General features: G+C 48.9%; 1 protein-coding gene across 1 annotated transcript in view; it reads left to right on the top strand.

Moving 5' to 3' along the window:
- The first annotated feature begins 12,505 nt into the window (after positions 1–12,505).
- DAB2IP (DAB2 interacting protein) overlaps positions 12,506–20,128 on the top strand; it is a 41,341-nt gene continuing 33,718 nt past the window's right edge. Inside the window, exons 1-2 of the mRNA XM_054393603.1 lie at positions 12,506–12,659; positions 18,826–18,924. Coding sequence (XP_054249578.1) covers positions 12,516–12,659; positions 18,826–18,924 — 243 coding nt within the window. The 5' untranslated portion in view covers positions 12,506–12,515. The remainder of the gene's footprint in view (positions 12,660–18,825; positions 18,925–20,128) is intronic.

Below are 20,128 nucleotides of genomic sequence, written 5' to 3'. Positions count from 1 at the left end.
TTTTTAAGAGAGAATTCAGCAGCAGCAAAAGATCATTTCTCTGACTTTATTCTGATTATAAACTTTTCATTGCTTGGATGTTGGTTTTTAAGAACATCACTTTGTTTAAGAACATCATTCAGTCTCTGAAGTCAGCTATTACCTATTAAACTTGAAGCTCTTGTGTGTGCCAGTAGTGTTAGACGGAAGGACAAATCAAAATAAAATGTAGTTTAGATGCTAAAACATGGATTTATGTTTGTCAGGCTCAAAGTCCTATGCCATTAGTACCCCTGTGTAGTTTAGATTAGAAATTCAGAACTTGACTCCTGCAAATGCATCTTGGCTCCAGTTGTGGTTGAATGTTAAGTGATGTCTCTGAAGCGAGACTAATAGCACAGAATGATGCTGAATGTTTGCAGGAATGGGTCCTCACCAAAAGGTTTATAAAAGTCTGCTGCTCATGTTACATTTTAAATAAAACCTCCAGGAAGGAACAGTACCATCTCAGTACAGACAGGTTTCTAGGCATTGGGATTACATTCCTGGAGGAAAGTCTAATGCTTGCTCAGGACAGCAGGAAAGTGAAGAGCTAATTACAAGCACAAAGAGAAATTGGTGGATTCAGATCCACTGTCTAGCCACTATGAAACACAGTGTAGAAGGCTGCATCAGTCAGAGGTTAAATATTCTTTCAGTGCAAACACTATTTGATACGGTGCCTGATCTTTTGGAAGCACTAGAGATGTCAGTTCCACAGTGCTGCAGCTCAGCTTTTGCCAGCATCAAGCACATTTTGACAAAGCAGGTGAAGAACTCTTTGAATAATCTCTTGGTTTACTCTGGCTGTTGTTCCTGCAGGCTGCAAGGCCTGGCTGAATCTCCTGCCCTTCAGCCTCCCGTTACCGTTCTGCTGAAACGGAACTGAAGAACAAACTAAGCTCTGATGTAGCCAAGGTGCCGAGGGGCTGCTGAGCTGTGGTTCTCCAGCGCTGGGAGGCTGCTGTGTGAACATGCACTTTGATGGGGGAACAGTGGGAGTCCTGAGAATCAATTTAATAGTATCTGTAGTGAAATCTTTATGTTGCTTGATGGTGCCATAGGTTGATGTACACCCCTTGAGGTGTTTTTCAGAACAGCCCCACGATAATGACTATGCCCACCGCAGCTCTTGAGCAGTAGCCCAGTAACAGCCAGCCTGTGGTGCCATTACACAGCTTTAATGTTAATTATGCTGATTGGAACTTGTACAATAAGTGCATTTTAGGACATCAACAGGCATTTTGATTTTAACTGTAAATTTGGATTAAATCTGGGTAATCACAGTCCTCTCTGCTTTGAATTCTTAAGGGTTGTTGGGGAATTAATTTTTTCCCAGTGACAGACAAGGGTGGCCATAAAGCACTGGTTTCACAGTCAATAAAATGTGAGAGATACCCAGGTTTAACAGCTCAAAAAGTAAACACAGCAGGGGTTTGGAAAGGTCAGAGGGCCAGAGGCAAAGCTGTGTCTGACCATCCTCCCCTGGCCAGCTGGGGAAACAGAATAAGACAGACTTGGCAGGGACCAAAGGAGAAAAAGTGACCCAGGAAAAGAACAGTACAGAAAATACAAATAATCACAAACCATGAATGAAAAATTTCCTTTAATGACTTTAATGAAGGTACTATTTTACCTGACCTCTGACAAAGCACAGTGCCTTTGCTTTCACAAATGCTGTTTCTTCAACCAGGGGGTTGGGTGGGTGGATGCTGGGATCCCATCAGTAGCAGGAGGTACAGACATGAAGGAAGGAGTAGAGATCCCACACCACAGGGAGGATGCCAGTGTAATAATGGCTCTGACCATATTGTACACCTGCATATCACCTTCTGAACAGGCCACCTGTGGGGAGAACAACAGTCTGCAGGGAAACATCACCTTGTGCAGGTGAAGAATAAGTATAAGCTTGCTTTGAGGAAGCTGGGGAAAACCCCGGGTCAGAATAAAATTGGCTGAGACTTTGATGTACAGACTTTGTATTGGTGGCAGCAACACTCACTGCAGCAGTATTTAAACACTGAGTCAACCCAGTGAGATTTCTTCACTGCTGGCACTCCCTGGAGAGGGAGAAAGAGCCATCCCCAAGGCCCTGGTCTGCAAAGATTCCACTTCTGCACTTCCTGAGCTACACAAGGAGACTCAGTCCAGAGGCTGTGGGGAGGGGGTGGGTGAGAATAAATGACCTATGTGTTATAGACCTGTATCCCAAGAAGTTTGTGTATTTTAGACACCAACCCAAGTGCAGTGTGATCGATGAGGTAGTTTGTTGGAGAAGGAGCAGATATTACTTTTGGGAAACACACCTGTCACTTGTGGAGAATGAATGTGCACCAGGACAGTACCACAGAGCACCCAGGAGCTCCAAGTTCATACATTATGTCATCTCCTGAGGCCTGGCCTCTGTGCTAGACCTGCAAAGACCAACTATCTGAAATTTCAGGTTTGGGTCAAGGGAAATTGAACTGGGCAGTGCCCAGCAAGCAGAGCTCTTTCACTGGGTCTTGCTGGTCTTCTTCCTTGTCATCTGGTAGCAATAGTGGAGCTGTGCTGGGCCCTTATGTCAGCTGGAGCTGCCACAGTTTCCAGTGTTCCTGGCTTCCTGCTGCAATGAAGGCCAAAAGCACATGGGTTTGGTACTTCCTTCCAGATTGTCCTAGTAATGTATCTGCATGTGCAACAGAAAATACTCCAGTGCTGGGTTGCAGAGAGAATCTAGGTTCCCTCTTCTCCAGCTGCTTCTGGTCTTCTCTGCTCTCCACCCACTGTAAGTGCGAGGGCTTGTTCCAAAGTTCAGGTTCTGCGTTTTCGTGCCTTGCCAGAAAGATAAAAGGGTTGGTAAAACTGTAACTTGACCTTAACATTTGGTGGCAGGGAGGGAGATAAGGTGCAGAAGGAAACACGGAGAGCAAAGCACTGATGGCAGTGAGCAAGGGGACCTCACAAGGCAAGGGCTTCCCAAGCTGCTGGTGAACCCGGCTGGCGGGCAGGAATGGCCGTGGATTGCTGACCAGGATTTCACCCTGACGTGTGCTGTATTTTTGCTGTGCTGCACAAAGGACCCCTGTGCTGCTGCTGCTGCTGCTGCTGCAGATTTGAGAAGTAAAAGACTGACTGAAGCTGCCTGTTATTATTTTTGGCTACTCCAGCCATGTATCAAAAACCTGATGCTGGGCTGATGCTGGTGCCCTACTTTATAGAAGCCCTGAAAAGCAGATCGAGGACAGCGAGCTTGTCTCTCTGCATGGGATCTGCCAGCAAAGGGTGAGAAAACTTCAAACTGTTGGTGGGAGAAGTGGGGGGAGGCAAAACTGAGGCAAAATGTGTTAAATCCAGAGCACTGTTTGCAGACTGAGAGGGGAAAGGGTCTGCCTCTGCTTCACTAAGGAGGCAAGGTGGGAAATGCACTGACTGGGGTCTTCTGCTGCCAGCGTGGCTGGTGAGCTGATGTTGTTGTCCCCAGAGTGTGGTGGGGACCAGTTTATCCTGGAAGGAAGACAAGGACCCCCTTAAGTGCTTCTTATTATTCAAACCCAGCAATAATACTGCCTGTCATTCACATTTTCTGGATCCTTTGGAGGTGAGGAGGAAAGGCATGTGAGTGACAGTATGTGGGGAGTTAGCCTTGGGACTGGCCAGAGAAACTATAAATTTGGACTTGTTTGTCAGCGCTGCATGCAGTGGTGGTGGCTGGAGAGACAGTCTCTCTGGGAATCCACTCTGCAAGTCAGTGGAGGAGGCGAGACGCATGCCTGCTGTCGTGGGCAGGACCTGTCCGTCTCCCATTCTGGGACTTAATGCCTTCCCCTTTGGTGTGGGGAAACCCTGAGGATTCTATTCAATCGGGGACATTTACCTCTATTCTCGTTTACCCCATGCAGTGCTCACTGGTGTTTGCAGTCCAGGTACCTGCTTTCATCCCTGATTTGGAGCAGCCTGGCATGAGCTGGAGGATTTATGGTTTGCTGCAGACATGGACTGTAGACTTTGAGAAGTAGAAAAGGAAGCAGCTATAAATAACAGGCAGGGGACAGTGCCATGTGGTGGTTTCTCATTTACTAGATAGTCCTACTTTGTTCTTGATGAGTAATGGAGGCATTTGAATACGCCACGATGACAGCAGCAGCCTGGCTCTGGGAACGTGTCGGCGTGGGCTGGGTGAGGATGGTGGCAGTCAGGACAGTTGGACCATGCTGTGCAGCCTTTCCCTCCGTTCTCTGCGGTCTTGCATCCTCCTCTCGCTCTTACCTGCTGCTCTGGGCACCGTGTTTCGTGATTCTGCACTTACACAACCCGGAGCTGAACCGGGAGGACCGGGGCCCCGGGCCGTGAGCCTCGCCGGGTGCGCTTCGCTCCCATGCGGGATCGCTTGGCTCCGTGCGTGCGGGGAGCCGGCTGCGGGGCATGGCTCAGGCCGGAGCTGCTGGCTGCTGCTGCAGGCGCTACTCCTTACTGTGGATTGCGCTGCTGCAAAGGTCAGTGACTCGGCTTTCCAAACTGGGAAAGGAATGTGCGTGGCGCATCCTAGGGCGAAGAGAGCCGAGCGGGCGGGCGGCTGCTTTCCTCCTCTCCTCCCCTCCCCTCCCCGGTCTGCCGGCCTGCGGGACAGTCCCGAGTCTCCGGGGACGGAAGAAGTGCCCCTGGTGCAGGCTTTGCAAAAATAAAAAGCTCCCGAAGAATTGGCTTTTCCCCAGCTTCAGCACAACAAAATGAAGGCTGCGAACGGCCGCGGGACAAGCGGGCTTTGGGCGAGGGGTGAGCGGCTGGGCGACTGCCGACAGCGCGGAGGGGTGGGCGGCGGCCTCGCCGGGGACCGGGTATGCTGCTGGGCGGCGGGAAGGCGAGGCGGGGCCCCACCGGCCTTCTGGGGAGAGACATCTCCGCTCGCATCCCTCGGCAGCCCAGCCCGGGCTTCGTGCGGCTCTTTCGGTGCCGCGGCCGGGGAGCGGGAAGCGGGGGCGGCGGGCCCGGGGCGCTCTGCCCAGCTACAGCGCAGCCAATCCGGCAGCCCCGGCAGCGGCTGCCCGAGTGGGGCGGGGCGGCGGCAGCGGCGGCGGGGCCGGGGCCGGGGCCGGCCCGGGGCGGCGGGGAGCGGGGGGCGGCCCGCCTGCGGCCGGCGGGAGCGCGGCATGGCCGAGGTGAAGCGGGGCGGTGAGAAGAGCCGGGCCCTGCGGGTGAGTGCGGGGATGGGGTGCGGGTGTGTGCGTGTATGTATGGATGTGTGTATGCGGACGTGGATGTGTGGAGACCGGCGGCGGGTCCCCGCTCCACTGCACTGGGCACGGCCAGGAGGCCCGGAGCGGGTCCGGGACCAGGGCCGGCCCGGGGCCACTGCGGCTGCTGGCGACTCTCCGCTGCGTGATCCCATTCCCGCCGCCCGCCCCAGCCCGCTTCTCCGCTGGTTTATTTTTAGCCTGTCCATGATTCTGTGTGTTAAGAATTTTGTTTTCGTCATTATTTATTAAAACGTCGTCGCCGCCGCCTGAGGCAGCGGCCCGGAGCCGGGCTCTGAAGCCCAAGGCCGTGGTGTGGGAGGCAGGGCTTCAGGTTCCCCTCTTCTCATGGAGGAGACACCCTTCCTTGCTTTTCCTTCCTTGTCCCAGGTTCTGCCTCACTCACGTTAGGCAAAATTTCAGTGATAAAAATCAAACCCTTTATCCCCACCCTTCTCCCACTGGGGAGTCTGGCATCCAGCTGGGGAGTACCCTGTGCTTCAGGAGTTCCTGCTTGTGGCAGGTGGCAGGGATTCAGGGTCGTATGCCCTAGGTTCGCTTGTGCCTCTTTGGAGGTTCTTCAGGTGCTTCTTGGGTCTCTACAGTCCCTGCTCACTCTGAGACTGGTGCTGTGGGAATGTCTGACTCTCAGGGCTGTGCTGTGAACTCCAGGTTGGAGTGGTGAAGCTGTGACTGCTGTTTGCATCAGATGTGCACAGATACAACACTTTGCTGCTTCAGGTTGATGTGATAAGATAAATTTTTTCCATAAAGCATCAGTTTGTGTTTGAAAGTGAAACGGTAGTGCCATTCTGCTTGTGGGAAATAGGGAATAGTTGTTTCTGATCACCTCTTGCTTCTTGCTTGTGATGCATTTTGTTTGATTTTGCAGTTCCTCTGTGCCCTTGCTAGTTATACTGTGCTGGACTTTCAGGTTGTCACTGACAAGCTTTGCAGTGGCACGTTGTTGAACAAACAAATACCCATGCTCAGGTGAATGTCACGGGTTAAAATTATCCTTCAGGTTTGCTCTGGCAAAAACAACATTTGGAATCTGGTATGAGCTGACGGGAGTCCTTTGGAGTGTAATTAATTCTGCTGCTGGTTAAAACTGAGAAGAGTCTAAAAACAAGGGCAGGCATTAATGAGTTTAATTACATGTCCTTTGTGTTGCTCAGCAAAGGTGTTGCATTAGTGAGGCTAACATGTGACACCAGTTTCCCATCCTGAGTGGGCTGAGGGGTGTTTCCCAGCACCCTGCTGCCCAGAAAGCTCCAAATGCTGCAGAGGATCCACCTCTGCTTCAACCCAGGGCAGGGCAGGTATCAGCAGCCGGCGTCTGGAAAGCTGCAGGAGAAGGTTCAGGTTAGCAGAACGTGGAGAAGGATGTTGGCTGCATGCTGAGACTTCATCCATGTGTCCTGTCCTACAGGGAAAAAAAAATACGAATCTTCTGAAAGCATGCAGTTTCTCTTGTGCTCTTGTTCGTGGTTATTCCCATAACATCACTTTCATATTTATTTGTGAAATTGAAGCAGGATGAGGCACTGGGGAGGAATGGATGAGAACTCCCAGCAGTGGTCAGGAGGTTAGCTGGAAGTCAGCACTGGGCGGGGGGAGGGGAGGGTACTGCTAATGAGGCAATGAGAGGGCTTAGGGGAGAGCTGCTGTGTATGAGAGCAGGGTTTGCATCTACTGCATGAGAAATGTAGCCTTTGGACCAGTTCGGGCTCTGCAGAGAGCATAGTCCAAGCACAGTCCTTTGTGACCAGCAGCAGGAAGGCCCCAAGCCTCGGGTGGAGCAGGCTGCATAGAGCAGAGCTCCCAACATCCGATTTTGCTGCCCGTGTTGAAGCTGGCAGAGGTTGGCGTGTGATGTACTCCCCATCTGTGACTGCTAAAACCCTTCTCCCATCTGATGCTGCAAATCAGTTTGGTGGAGTTGTCCACTTTGTTCTCATTCATAAGAGAGCCTAATCCCCAGGCTGGAGACAGATTTACGTTCTGTCTGTGCTGCACGTGGCTCTCACACTCTGTTCTGCTGTGTTTGTGCATGTCGGACCCCCTGCAGCGGATGTGTGCTCATGAGAGGGTGAGGGCTGTCCTAAAGACCCTCTTCCCAGCTGGTCAGAGAGAAAAACTGTCAGCCCTTGAAAAGCCATTGCAGGGAATGTTCCCTGACCAGGAGACGTGTCACAGAGTCAAACCTGTAATTTGGGAGATCAGATCCTTCTAACAGTGGGGAGTCATTCACCCTGCAGAGGCCAACTCTGCAGGTGGTGTTAATGGGACATCTTCAGCTCAGCTTAGTGCCTGGACTTCTTCAGAATTCCCCAATCTGCTCATGCTCTCGGAGTGGAAGAGGAGAAGCAAGAAAGGTTCTTTGTTTTTTCCATGATGTTACAGTGGTGCATTCTGTGTCTGCTCCATCCCTCTGCAGCTACCCAGCCAGGTTCCCTCTTTGCTTCTATCTCTCAAAAATACTAGGAAAATGTTTCCCATAAACCCACAGGAGCAGCAGCTGGGTGGTTTCAGGCAGGTAAAGTTCTGAAATGAAAAATGATGGTGTTGCCCCTCTGAGGACTTCTCTTCACGAGAAGGCAGTTGTGGAATAAGAGTGTGTGAGTAGATAGGCCCTACATTTCCTTCCTCATAGCCTTAGCAGGGTTTCTTTGTTCCTGAGAGAACATCAAGCCTGGGCTCCTGGGCCATCCCTCCAGCCACTCCGTGGAGCTGCTGCTATAGCTGGACGATTGCTGCCTCCATTGCTCGAAATCCAGCCCTGAAGTTTGATGAGGAGAGAATGGACTGTCCTTCTACGCTTGTTTCCCTGTATCCTCAAAGCCTCGGCTGCAGCCCACAAGCTCCAGGTTAGATTAGTTGTGCTGTCACAGCCTGACCACACCTGACGTCCCTAATTCTGGCTGCCTGTGAAGGAAGCAGGCAGTGGGGGATAGCCTCCCTTCACATGGTAATGTTTTATGACTTTCATTATTTAGAACAACAATCCTTTCTCATTGCTCTTGGGCAGTAAACCTCTTTCTTTAATAACCAGAGACTGGCTGCCTCTCTATAGGACTCTGCAGGTCAGTGCCGGTAGCAGTAATGTTATTTCTCTTCAGAACTAATGTGGTCTTTTATGAGATTTTTCTCCCCCTTCATTTCAGCTGAACTTTAGGCGGGTAGAAAGGGATTAAAATAAGGCCCATGGCAAAAAGAACTGAACGTGATGTTTGGAAAGAGGGTTTCCTGCTGTGAGATGTCTCTGGGCAGCTGGCTGTTCCCACTGTATTAAAACAAAGGTGTAGGAGCTGAATTTGATCAGCTCATGTAAGCTAGGACAGGATCTGGAATACACAGCAAAAGATCTGGTGGCCCCACAGGCAGCCCTTTGAAAAGTGATGGTAGAGAAATGAATTTGAACAAAGTACCTTTGTCACCTTGGAAGTGCATGTTCACAGTAAGCAAATGATGTGCCTAGTGCCTTTGCCTGGTAGGATATTGGATGGCTAAGGAAGAGCATGAGTTTACAGGGACACTGCTATCTGTCATGGGTGCTGCTCTCTCTGCCCACACTGGGTGGAAGCAGGCAGAGCTAAGGAGTATGCAGCTCCTGCTTACATCACTGCTTCTGCCCCAGGGTGGTGTTTTGCTCCTTTGGGGACAGCACCTTGCTAGGGTCTCCTATTGGAAACATGCTTGCCTTCCCCTGAAGAAATCCTGGTTGCAGGTGATAAATCATGGGGCAGAGATGGAGAGAATCAAGATGGGTCTGCCCAGCAGCTGGAGCACACCAGCACAGTCACACTGGTGCCTGATGCCCCACTTCGGGCTGAGTCCATTGTGTGCTTCCATGTCTGCACTTCCTCATCAGCAAGTGGTTGGATGGGTTTTTTTAGCACTTGCCAGGCCTCACCCAGTGATTGTCTTTGGATGAAGCTCTCCAGGTCTGTCACAGCCTGATGCAGAAGAGCCAGGGACGCTCTCACTCGGAAGCTTTCACTGTAACGTGGCAGGTTTATGTGCTGCCTGCCCAAACCAGGGGAAGGCTGAGTGATCCTTTTGGTAAGAAGAATGCCCTCGCTCTCCCAGTCAGGGAAGCAGCTTATGGCCTTAGCAGGACCATTTCCTTACTGTTAATACAAAGGGAAGGCTGTGGGAGCTGTGATGGGGACTTGCAAACCTCTTCCAGTAAATGGACTCCTGCTGCAAATGTCATGTCACTTACCAAAGGGCTTGAGAAATGCTCTCTCCCCTGGAACAGGGTATTAAAATGAAAGGAACTAGTGTCCTTTGAAGACTGATGGTGTGTAGCTCTTCCTTCACCCTGGGGCATTTGCAGGCTCCCCAGACCATGCTGGGCTGCTGCGGGTTAAGTGCTGTAGGATCAGGGCAGCTTTGGGGTGCTGAGGAGGGGATGAGGACATTGCCCTTGGGAGGAGGCTCTGCACAGGCAGCGCTCTTCCTGCTCTGCTGGGGCTGCCTCTGGTAGAGAGAGCTCTCATCCCTTCTGCTGAGATTTCAGACAAGAGTCTCTAATTAATGACATCTCCCCACTTAGCTCGTGATACACAGACAGATGCTGGGCCTTTTAGGGCTGGTTTGAGACCTGCAGCGCTCCCTCCGTGCAGTGCAGCATCTGGTGAGAAATGTTTCTGTTACTGACCTGGGTTGGATCTGATCAGCCATTCAGGTGTAAAAGGTATCACAGGAGTGGATCCTGCTGAGGCAGGAATCTGACAAATAACCTCCTGCCTAAGAAAAGTCCCATTAATTTTAGGATTCCCAAAGGCATACAGCAGAGTATGGAGGGATATAAACACGCATTTGCTAAATTTGGTGAGAACGTAAGTCCTGAGAAACTCCCCCTTGATAGTTCTTAGTATTGCACATCTGCACTCCCTCCATGGCTTCACAGCTGCAGTAGTTTTAAATGAAAAATAGACTTGTTTTGGTTTAATTTTAAGAAAAAATTCTTGGGGCAGCATGAAGCAGCCCAGCTTGGTGATGTACATGTGTGGGATACAGCCTGCAGTTCCTGAGCTGCAGGTTTATATGATCAATATTTACATTTGTCCACACACCAATGCAGGTCTCAGCTCGGTTACTTACCTTTTCTAATTTCATCTGTAAAACATGGAAATAAGATTTACCATAAATGCCTTGATTCTAGCCTTATCAGGGCTTGGTGAGCAGTGGGTATTGTCAGTTCATGAGCTGCTGGATATTGGTTCTGCACTCAGCATCCAGAGGTAACTTGATCTGCCTGCCTCTATTAGAGTTAATTTGCAGTATCATTCAGAGGAAAAGGATATGGACCCTTTTCTGTGAAAATAGTGTAAAATTGCCACAAAGTACTGGGAAATGACTGTGCTCAGTTCCTAAAGATCAATTTACTCACTGTAGAGATATGGGGTGAGTGGGCAGTTTAGAGAATCACCAGTGGGATAGAGAGACTTTTGCTTCAAAGCCACCACTTCTGATCCAGCACAGGGCTCTGCTTACCCAGGGCTTTTAACATTGGAGGGCTAGTGGTTGTCCTCTGAGAAGAGCTTGCAGTGCTGTAATCTGCTTTTCTCCAGATGCCTAACAGGCACCACCACAGCTGGTCCTGGCTTCCAGCCTCAGTAGAAGCAGGGAGTGTCTGGAGGCTGTGCTGTCACTGAGGCCTGGGGCAGTGTGTCCCCAGGCTGGCTGTCCTGCAGTGCTGCTGGTGAGGAGGGCTGGCCTGCAGCTCTTGGAGCTGGCCATTTAGTGTGCTCAGCTGGAGAACCCAGCTGCGGGCTGATCCCTTATCACCCCGGGGCTCATCCATGGCTGAATCTTAATGGCAGATCTGGAGAAGCACCTGTTTATCTTCTGCTGCTGTTTATCTTAGAAGCTCCTTTGGCGGTTTTCTGGATTCAGCTCAGCGTGCCCTTCACTGGAAGCAATGAATTTTGCATGCACTATTGACATTTCTCTGTGTTCTGGTCAGCTTGATTCTAGAGAATGACACAACTCAACACACACAGACAAAGCAATCTGGGAGTATACTGAGAGCATTGTTGTTTCACTCATGAAAGGCCATGCTGAGAATATCTCAAACTCCCCATATTTCTGTCCTTCTGTGCCTCTGAGGAAGGCATTGTGCACCCTTTGTAGACAGAGGACACGTGGTCTCTTTGACAGACCCCAAAGTGCTTGCCAGAGGTTTTAAAGGTCGGAGTCACCAGGCTCAGAGCTTGGTGAGCTGGCTGGCGTAGGAACATTTTCCATGGTGCAGGCTGTAGAAAAATCAACTGCTCACTTTGCTCTCAAGTTATTTTTTCCCTTGCCACTTTCTGGGTTTGCTGTGTTTTCCCCAGGAGTACACAGCTATCTTTCTGGGGCTTTTTTCCCCCTTGAACTCGCTGGTTTTGCTTTAAGAGTTACAGCACCATTGATTGTATTGGCTGCCTCGAAAATGGTGTGCTGCTCGCTGTCTGTGGGCTCCCTGCTGCTAAATGCTGCCAGTGGGACTCCAGAGCATTTAGATCAATCGATAGGGCTATCATGGCTTTATTTTCCACACTGTCCCCATCCCAGGGATGTGTGTAACAATTGGAGAGAGCACACGAGCCCTCAGGATGTTGGTGACAGAGGGTGGACCCAGACACTGCCTGCATCCCTGATAGAGATGTGTACATTTTGGTGGGGAGAAGGGTGCCTGTGCACAGTGATGGCATCTGTCCTGGCAGTGCCAGCCTCACCCCAGGCATGCTCTCTGTGCAGTGAGTGAGCCCAGATCAGGGGTTTGGGAAGGATTTGTCATTAACTCCTCCCTCTTTGCAGGTAAAATCCTCCTATCAGTAGGGACTGGGTGCTGTGAAACAGTATGAAATGAAGTAGGGTGCTAATGGGATCTCCTGTCGGTGTGCAAACCCAGTCCTGTGCTGGGACCACCTGGCCTTTCTAATCCACTCATAATGCAGCACACCTGGAGGAGGTTGGGTGTGATGGGCACTTAAAGACATGCTCAGCTGTGCAGAGACCTCTGCCTCTGCAAACCTCTCGAAACATAGTCCTGACTGCCGTGGAGTTCAGAAAAGGCTTTTTTGTTGAACACGCAGCCTGTAGTAGAACCTGCTCACCAACTTACACATGGGACAACTTAGCAGTCCCTTCTATTCTGGGCTCTCAGTGATCTCATGGCAGAATATTCCCAGGAATATTCTGCAGTTGTTGCTAACAGATGGACTAAAATTTCTCTGGGAAGGAAAGCATCCACTGATCCTGTTACGTTTTTCCTCTAGATCCCATCTAATGCCGAGGCTGAAAGAATCACGCTCCCACGAGTCTTTGCTCAGTCCTAGTAGTGCTGTTGAGGCTCTGGATCTCAGTATGGAGGAAGAAGTGGTCATCAAGCCAGTCCACAGTAGCATCCTGGGACAAGACTACTGCTTTGAGGTAAGAAGCCTTCCTGTCCGTCCTGGGGCTGACTGGTGAGCCAGGTGCGCGCTCGCATCTTGGGCTTTGGCTGTTATAAAATGTTTATGCTCTGAATTGCTACACAGAGACCACTTCACAGGCAGAAAATTACTCCCATCTTTCTAAGGAGGATCATATCCACCAAATCAGAGCAGCAAGCCCTTTGCCTTGTAAGAATTGTCACAGCAGAGCTTGCTGCTGGCACAGGTGCTGAGCTGCTTAAGGCTGTATATTAGCAAGAGCATAAAACTCTGTTTCATGTTCATACAGTTATCAGAAAGTGCTAATCCCTGCTCAGTGTTCACAAAGACATCATAAGTGGTCACAAAGATAGCCCACTGTGGTTAGTGGGAGTGCTGAGGACTTTGTCTAGAAAACTGAAGCTTTGCTTGCTTGGGTAAATAGAAAAATCTGTGAGTATTTCAGGGGGGTTGTGTGTGTTAACATCTGTTGTGGCATGTGGTTAGGTTTGTACTAGCAGGAGGCAGTAGAACATGTACAAACCAGTCTGAAGTTGGATAATTCAATGTAGTCTGTCTTGGGAATCATTTGTCCTGCATCATGGATGGCAAAGTGTTATTGCTTATGACAGTGGCTGGACAGAGAACTGGGAAATGTTTTTCTTAGATAATAAGATGGTCAATACTTATGTTTCTGTGAAGAGAGGGTAACCTGCTTGTACTTGGACGTAATAGAGAGGATAAATGGTATATCCATGCTTGGATTGTACTTTAGGGGCAGTGGGACTGCAGGCTTCCCTTTGATGAGCCCTGCTACGTGAAAACAGCCTTGTGTGTGCCCAAGAGGAGTCATACTAGAGAGGTGGAGATTTTGTTTCTTTAGGAAAATTAGCACACTTTAAAGAAAGAAGGGAAAAGATCCCTTTCTTAAAATATAAGCAGGTAGCACAAAAACAGTCTTACATACAATAGCCCCAAACATAAACTCTGAAGTGGGCTGGTACAAATTTGCCAGTGCTGCTCATTCTCTGTAGAATTGAGCAAGTGCAGCAGGTCAGGAGGAGAACAGTTTTGTAAATTATGTGGCCTCTATTACATTCCACTCAAGAAAGATAAAATGAAGCTAGATGGAAAATAGATGTGACATCCATAATATGAGTTGTTTACCAATTCTGTTCAGCACACAAGAGCAGAGGAAGGGATATGAACAGTACTTGTAGAAAGTTGACTGAGAGGGAAATTACACAAGTCATGCACTTGTAGGGAGGAAGAAAGCTTTATTTTTAAGTGAATTGGATAAAGAAGAGTCATACAGAAAAAAAAAAAAAAGAACATGTTGATTGCTGTTCTGCAAATCCTGCCGAGGATAGGAAGAATGCCAGAAAACAGAAGGGACGTTGATTTGTAACTGACGTTACTCATCAGGAAGCTCCAGTGGGAAGGACTGAGGTGAGAGGTAAATGCCATTTTGTTGTGTTGGTCTTGTATCTCCAGAGAGCCCCCTTCACATGGGGAGTGCACTGTTCAGTACTGAAATGAGCTTGCAGATCTCCCAGGATCTCTGCTGGGCAGCACGGGGTGACCACAGTCCACCATGCACTTAGGTACAAATGATGGAAGCAGAGGGTTAGCATCCCCTTGGGGCAGCTCAGGGCCAGAGGGACAAGCCCAGGAGCAGTGTGTACTGGGATGAGCTGGGTGGCTGTGCCGGCCCCTCCGGACCCCTGCCTGCAGCACAGACAACTTGCCACATGGTTCTCCATGTCAGGTAATAGTGAAAACTGGGCAACAAAATACATACACATCATCTTCTCAGTGCTTGAACGTTGCCTTCAGGGCTTCAGAATGGTAGAGTTTGGAAGGAACCTCTGGAGATCGTGTGGTGCAACCTCCCTGCTAATGCAGGGTCACCCAGAGCAGGTTGCAAAGGTGTCTGTTAGTTTTCACCTGTGTGAGGTCCAGTGTGCCACAGGTCCTCCTCCAGCGAGCTGCAGCAGCCCCGTGGCTCAGAGAGCAGAGCAGCAGGGTTTGACATGGCTGCGGATGGAGTTATGCTGGAGAGGGCAGGTTCAGAGAGGGAACTGGCAGCACACCCAAACTGAGACAAAAGCGAGAGGTGCCAAAGCCATCTGCAGTGGAAAAACCCCAGGTGGCTGGTTTGGAGGCAGCTGGCTGTGTGAAGGTGCTGTGCAAGTGTTTGTCCCTTCTGGCTCGACCTGCGTTAGGACGTGTGGGAGCTGGGGCTCAGCTCCGCCGGGGCTTAGGACTCAGCAGTAATGCAGTGCTGTTTCACAGCCTGCATTGGACTTTTGCTGCTTATTTAGTTCTCTGAAACCTGCTTTCTTCCAACTTGCTGAGTACTTGGCAGCCAGTATTTACTGGGCTCCTTCATTGATCTCTTACAGAAGTTACTCAACATCATCTCCTTTCTCTTTAGAAGGCTTCCCTGTCAGCATAATGGTCTAGAGCTGCTGCACGTGCTGCGTGTGCTAAACATACAGTGAGCATCTTGGTCCAGTAAAGGCATACTGGGGGTCCAGCCTCCCTGAGGCAATAGGTTTGCTATCTCTGGGGGTCCTGGGTACTTGTGTCAGGCAGGGGAGTGAGGCCTGAGGCTCTGTCACTGTCATGGCAGACCGAAGTCTTGTCCTGTTGCACAGCTCATGGCTGGGCTGTTGCAGGATGTAGCTGAGGGCTGTGGAGCAGGAGGAAGAAAAACTGTAGTTGCTCCAGTACAGCTGAAACTGTCTCCCCATCCTGGCCTTGCCTGAGCAAGGGAGAATTCAGTGGAGTTAAATTTAGCTCCACTAAATTTAGTCCAGCTCTGCAAATGTTCAGCGTGGCTCACACTGCCCTTCATGCTCTGAGCAGCCATCACTGGTCTGTGGAGCTGGCCCAGGCAGCACTGGCTTCCCCTTCTGCACGTGCTCATGATGGGATTCACTGGCTTGAGCCCTAAACTTCCCAAATAAAATGATTTGAACACTGAGTGAAGCTGCTTCAGTAACTCAGCTCTCCTCTTCGGTTGTTAGTCCAGTGAGATTCCTTCAGGTGTACTTAGAGGAACCTGTGCTGTACCTAAGACATTCTTAAAATGAGAAGATCTTAGCAGACTTAAGAGACCACCCATGCGAGGACTGCAGTTAATGAAAGTGGAAAAGTAATGTTTCAGAAATTAGTAAGTTTTATTAATTGAGTTTGTCATGTACATTAATGGTATTCTAGCATATCCAAAACCTTGAGGAGACCAGGATACTCTATCAAGATAATTAATATCTCATGAAGGTCATTAATGCCATTTGATGTTTAAGCCAGAGTTCAAAGCTGGGATGTATTTGCAGATCTGGGGCAAGATACATTTTTGGTCAGACATGGTTAATACAGCCTTCAAATTCCATCAGATCAAGAGTGCTTCGTGTCTGACACAGGAGGATTTTACCCTCCTCTCACTGAAGTGTGACAGAGGTTTTTTAGGTGTTGAGTGATTAGTTAATCAGTACTTGGTTTGGAATTGAATCATAAATTTTACCATGATAACTCAATGATGATATGTTGACTTAAGTGTGGCAAGAAAATCTATTAGATACTCAACCTAACAAATAGCTGGTAAAAACCTGACATTAAATTAACAGATTCAGTGGAAGGACAGCTAAATTGCCTGCTTATTTATTTGGATATGAAACCTCTAGGTAGCTGTGGGATCCATGTGTGTCACCATGGAGAACTTGCCTTTAAGAGAGCATCTTTCAGTAGCAATCAAAGAAGTTGTAATTCTCTTTTATGGAAGAACGTCCAAGTTTCCTACAAATCCTCTAGGTCTGAGAACACTTTCCAAATGCATTCATAGACCAAGCTCCCATCAAAACAAAAGAGCTAACCAAGAAGTTAGGTAAGAAATGGCCTGTGAGGCAGTGGACTAGTGGTATAGTTGACTGGAAGGTGTGTTTGACCTGTTCTACCTTTATTAGCTGATTTCTAAGCAATCAGTGGAGACTGAATTCTCTGCACCTTTGCCAGAATGTCAGTGGGAGGTTACAGAAATCCAGGTATTGTATCTGCAGAGCAGGGTAGCTCTACAAGGAGTGTCAGGCAGATGATGTTTTGGACAGGAACATGGATGATCCTGAGTCTTTTACAGCTGCGTTAGATGGGCCAGAAAAGAGGGAGCTCAGGTGCTGAATTATTAGGTTCTTGTCTGAGGAATGTTGTGAGAACTATTGCTTTTCTTTAGGTGTCAGGAGCAGTCAGGTCAGGCTGTGCTCAGTTTGAATGCTGTTGCAGGAGCTGTTACTGAGAAAAGGATCAAGATGCAGAGCTGCCAGACCTTCTGGCAGAGCAAGGCTTGGGGATTGCATGCCACAGACACAGTCTGGCAAGTGATACATCTGTTGTGGCACCAGAAGTCTGTTTGTGAAGGTTCAGGGATGGAAGTTCACATGAGCATCTGCAGCAGCAAGCAGAAGATGGAGCAGGCCAGATTTGTAATGAGAGAATTTGAAGAAGCTGGGAATACACTGAAGCATGAAAGGATGCTGAAAAGATCTAACTGTGGTGCCTACTAATATGGACTCTTCTCCTGGCAATAGAAGCTAACTTGTGCTCAGTAGGATGTGTAGTTTTACAGGACAGAGGATAAAAGCTAGTGAGGACAGTCCATCTGAAGGAGAGTGTGTCTGGGATATCAAAGGTTGGAAGATTTCTTGCCTTTGCTGTGTGAAGACAGGACAGACCTCATTTTGTCCTGGTTAGATGTCTGCATTCAAAGGAAGCAATGTGTTTGGCCTCTTCTCATTTTGTCCTGGTTAGAAGATGTCTGTTCAAAGGAAAGGATGTGTTCAGCACATCACTGAGGTTAGCTAATGACAAAGCTTAGCAAGTGCTAGCTTTGCTGTAGGAACAGGTTAGGCTTCTGGGAGATACATGAAATTAAAGGAGATTGTGTCTCCCAGAAGCAGATAACCCAGTGTGCAGCATGTAAACACAAACACTGTGAGATGATAAAAGCACTTGGAAATAATTCTGCAGCTAGAGACTGGCGGAGATGAAGCTCAGAGGGGACTTATTTAAAGTATCAGCCAGGTCCATTTGGCCTGCAGGCAGAGATGCACATAAAGAATATTACTGCACATCACCAAAAGCAGCAATTGCAGAGAAGGGCAGAGCAGCTGTGAAGGGCTTTATGGGCAGGGCAGAGTTCTAGTAGCACGGCCATGAGCTGTCAGCTTGCCAGCAGGGCCTGGAGGAGATAGCAGCATGAGGAATATGTGTATGTGAGAAGGTGTAGAGAACTACTGGCCTTTCAGACCTTGGCTCAGTAATTGATTCCAGGGAGGCCTGGTGTGGTGAACAGGTTTGGTGCCTGTAATCAGTGTGTGAGTTTCCATGTGACAACAGGGATGTGGTGTGGAACATGGAGCGTTTGCACCACTGGAAATGTCATTTGTGAGCATGGTTCTTTGAGACCTGGCTATAAAATCCCAATAGTGAGAAGAAGTCACAAATACTGCAGAAAGATCCCTTGGAGTGATACTGAAAGCATGAGGGGAGGACTCAGCAGCACTTCACCAGCCATCTCCATGTCCAGGAGCCCCAGCCTGGTTCTCCTCAGCCAAGAACTAGGCACTGTGAGTGTGGGATAGGCACTGTAAGTGTGGGAGTGTCTCTGGTCAGGCTGTGAGCTACTGCTCATAATGCTTCTGGGAGTGGAGTGTGTGTACTTGTTCCAGGTTCTTCACAACATGGGCTTCAGAAGGAACAGGACATGAAGAGGGAAGGTAGGAAACCAGCCTTTCTGGGCTGAGTTGTTACTTACACAAGCTTTGGGCTGACTCTGGAGGAATGCCAAGTGGGTGCAATTTATCTTCAGTTCATCTGAGGATTTGCACTCTCTCAGTTGTGGAACTTGGTGGTTTAAAGCATTGCATGCATGGGGGCCCATTATCTAGTGTTTTCTGGTGTGGAAGAGGAGAGGTAATTGGAGTTTGCTTCCATGATTATTTCTGTAACATACAGAGTTGCCCTGTTTTCTGCTAGCCTTAGGGGCTGTTGCTTCATGCTTGGGTAAAGCTGTTTACTTTAAAAAAAACTATACACAATCCACTAGCATCTTTCCAACTCCCCCTCTCCCCCCAGATCAGAGTGTGCAGCATGCTGGTCAAGACATAATCCTGTTCCTTTCCCTGTAGGTGACAACTTCATCAGGAAGTAAGTGCTTCTCGTGTCGTTCCGCAGCAGAGCGAGATAAATGGATGGAGAACCTGCGGCGTGCCGTGCACCCAAATAAGGTACTGGTTTTGAGGGATTGCCTCTGGTAGAGTTCAGCTCCTCCTTATTACATTTTATAGCCCAGTGCATAGCAGCAGCAGGGGGTGTGCTGTCATTTCAGTGAGAGAGTGTAACGGTGGGTCAGTTGTTTCCATACTGCTTTCTCCCACAATTATATTTACAGACAAGTGCCAATTATTCCTTCCCCGTTTCTCAGCACATGCTGTTTCAGCTGATGCTAAGAATTGATCAGATCTGAAGAGTCTTCAGTCTTGCTCTCTTACTGATGATACATGCCACTTATGTAGGACTTTTCACCTCCCAAAAGCTCTGGGAGAGATGGCAGGTTGCTGCCAGCAAAGGTACAAGATTGAGTAGTCTCAAGGGTTCACATATCACACCCCCTGACTCTGGTAGTTCTTGAAGAGTGTTTTAGTGATGGAGAAACTCAGCTGCCCATCACAGGCAGTTCTCTGGGGCTTTCTCCAGTCAGTTGAGGGGGCAAAGTCAGTCCCTCTAGGATCTACAGAAACAAATCCTTCTCTCCACTAGAACAATCCCTCTGTTCTAGTGGAGAGAGACACTCAGTGTGCTGGTTTATGGCCCACTAAGTACATCCTAAAATAAAAGTCTACAGCTGCTTCTCCCTCTCTGCTCTGGGGTTACCTAACAAAGATTGATCAGGACTAATCAACTGCAGGAGCACACAACTGATGAGCTCAATCAACAAGCCTTTTTCTGCTGATGAGAGAAGACACAAATGATGGGCTCCTGAGAATTCATCCCTGGCATCAGAGCCATGTAACTGTGCACAGAAGTTAGGTCCAGGCCTGGTGGGTTGCTGAAGGAGCCCTCTGTGTCAGGGTTTATTGTTCCCAGCACAGTGCCAAATGTCAGTATAAAAGATTTTCTTCAATATAAGAACAAGAAGTTGAGGGGAGAAGTGGACTTCTGCCTCAAGCAGTGTGTGGAGTTTAGTGACTCTGGTGCTTTCCAAGTGCAGCAGCCTGGTAGTAATGATCTGAAAGAGCTTTGTAAAGGTTTGCATGGTCACACTTGCCATGAGAAAAGTCCCAGGAATGTGAGTTGGGGCTGGGCACATCAGTATGGCTTTGAGATGCAGTGGTCAATAGAAATTCATTTGGAAGTGTGCCCTCATCCCAAGCCCTGCCATTAACTGGTGGCTAACTTTCTGTCTTTGAGCTCTTAGACAATAAACTCTCA

Source organism: Indicator indicator, chromosome 28 (assembly GCF_027791375.1).
Source record: "Indicator indicator isolate 239-I01 chromosome 28, UM_Iind_1.1, whole genome shotgun sequence".
In the NCBI taxonomy this organism is placed as follows: Eukaryota; Metazoa; Chordata; class Aves; order Piciformes; family Indicatoridae; genus Indicator; species Indicator indicator.
Note: the sequence above shows the minus strand (reverse complement) of the source record. Positions and strands in the feature narration are given on the sequence as shown.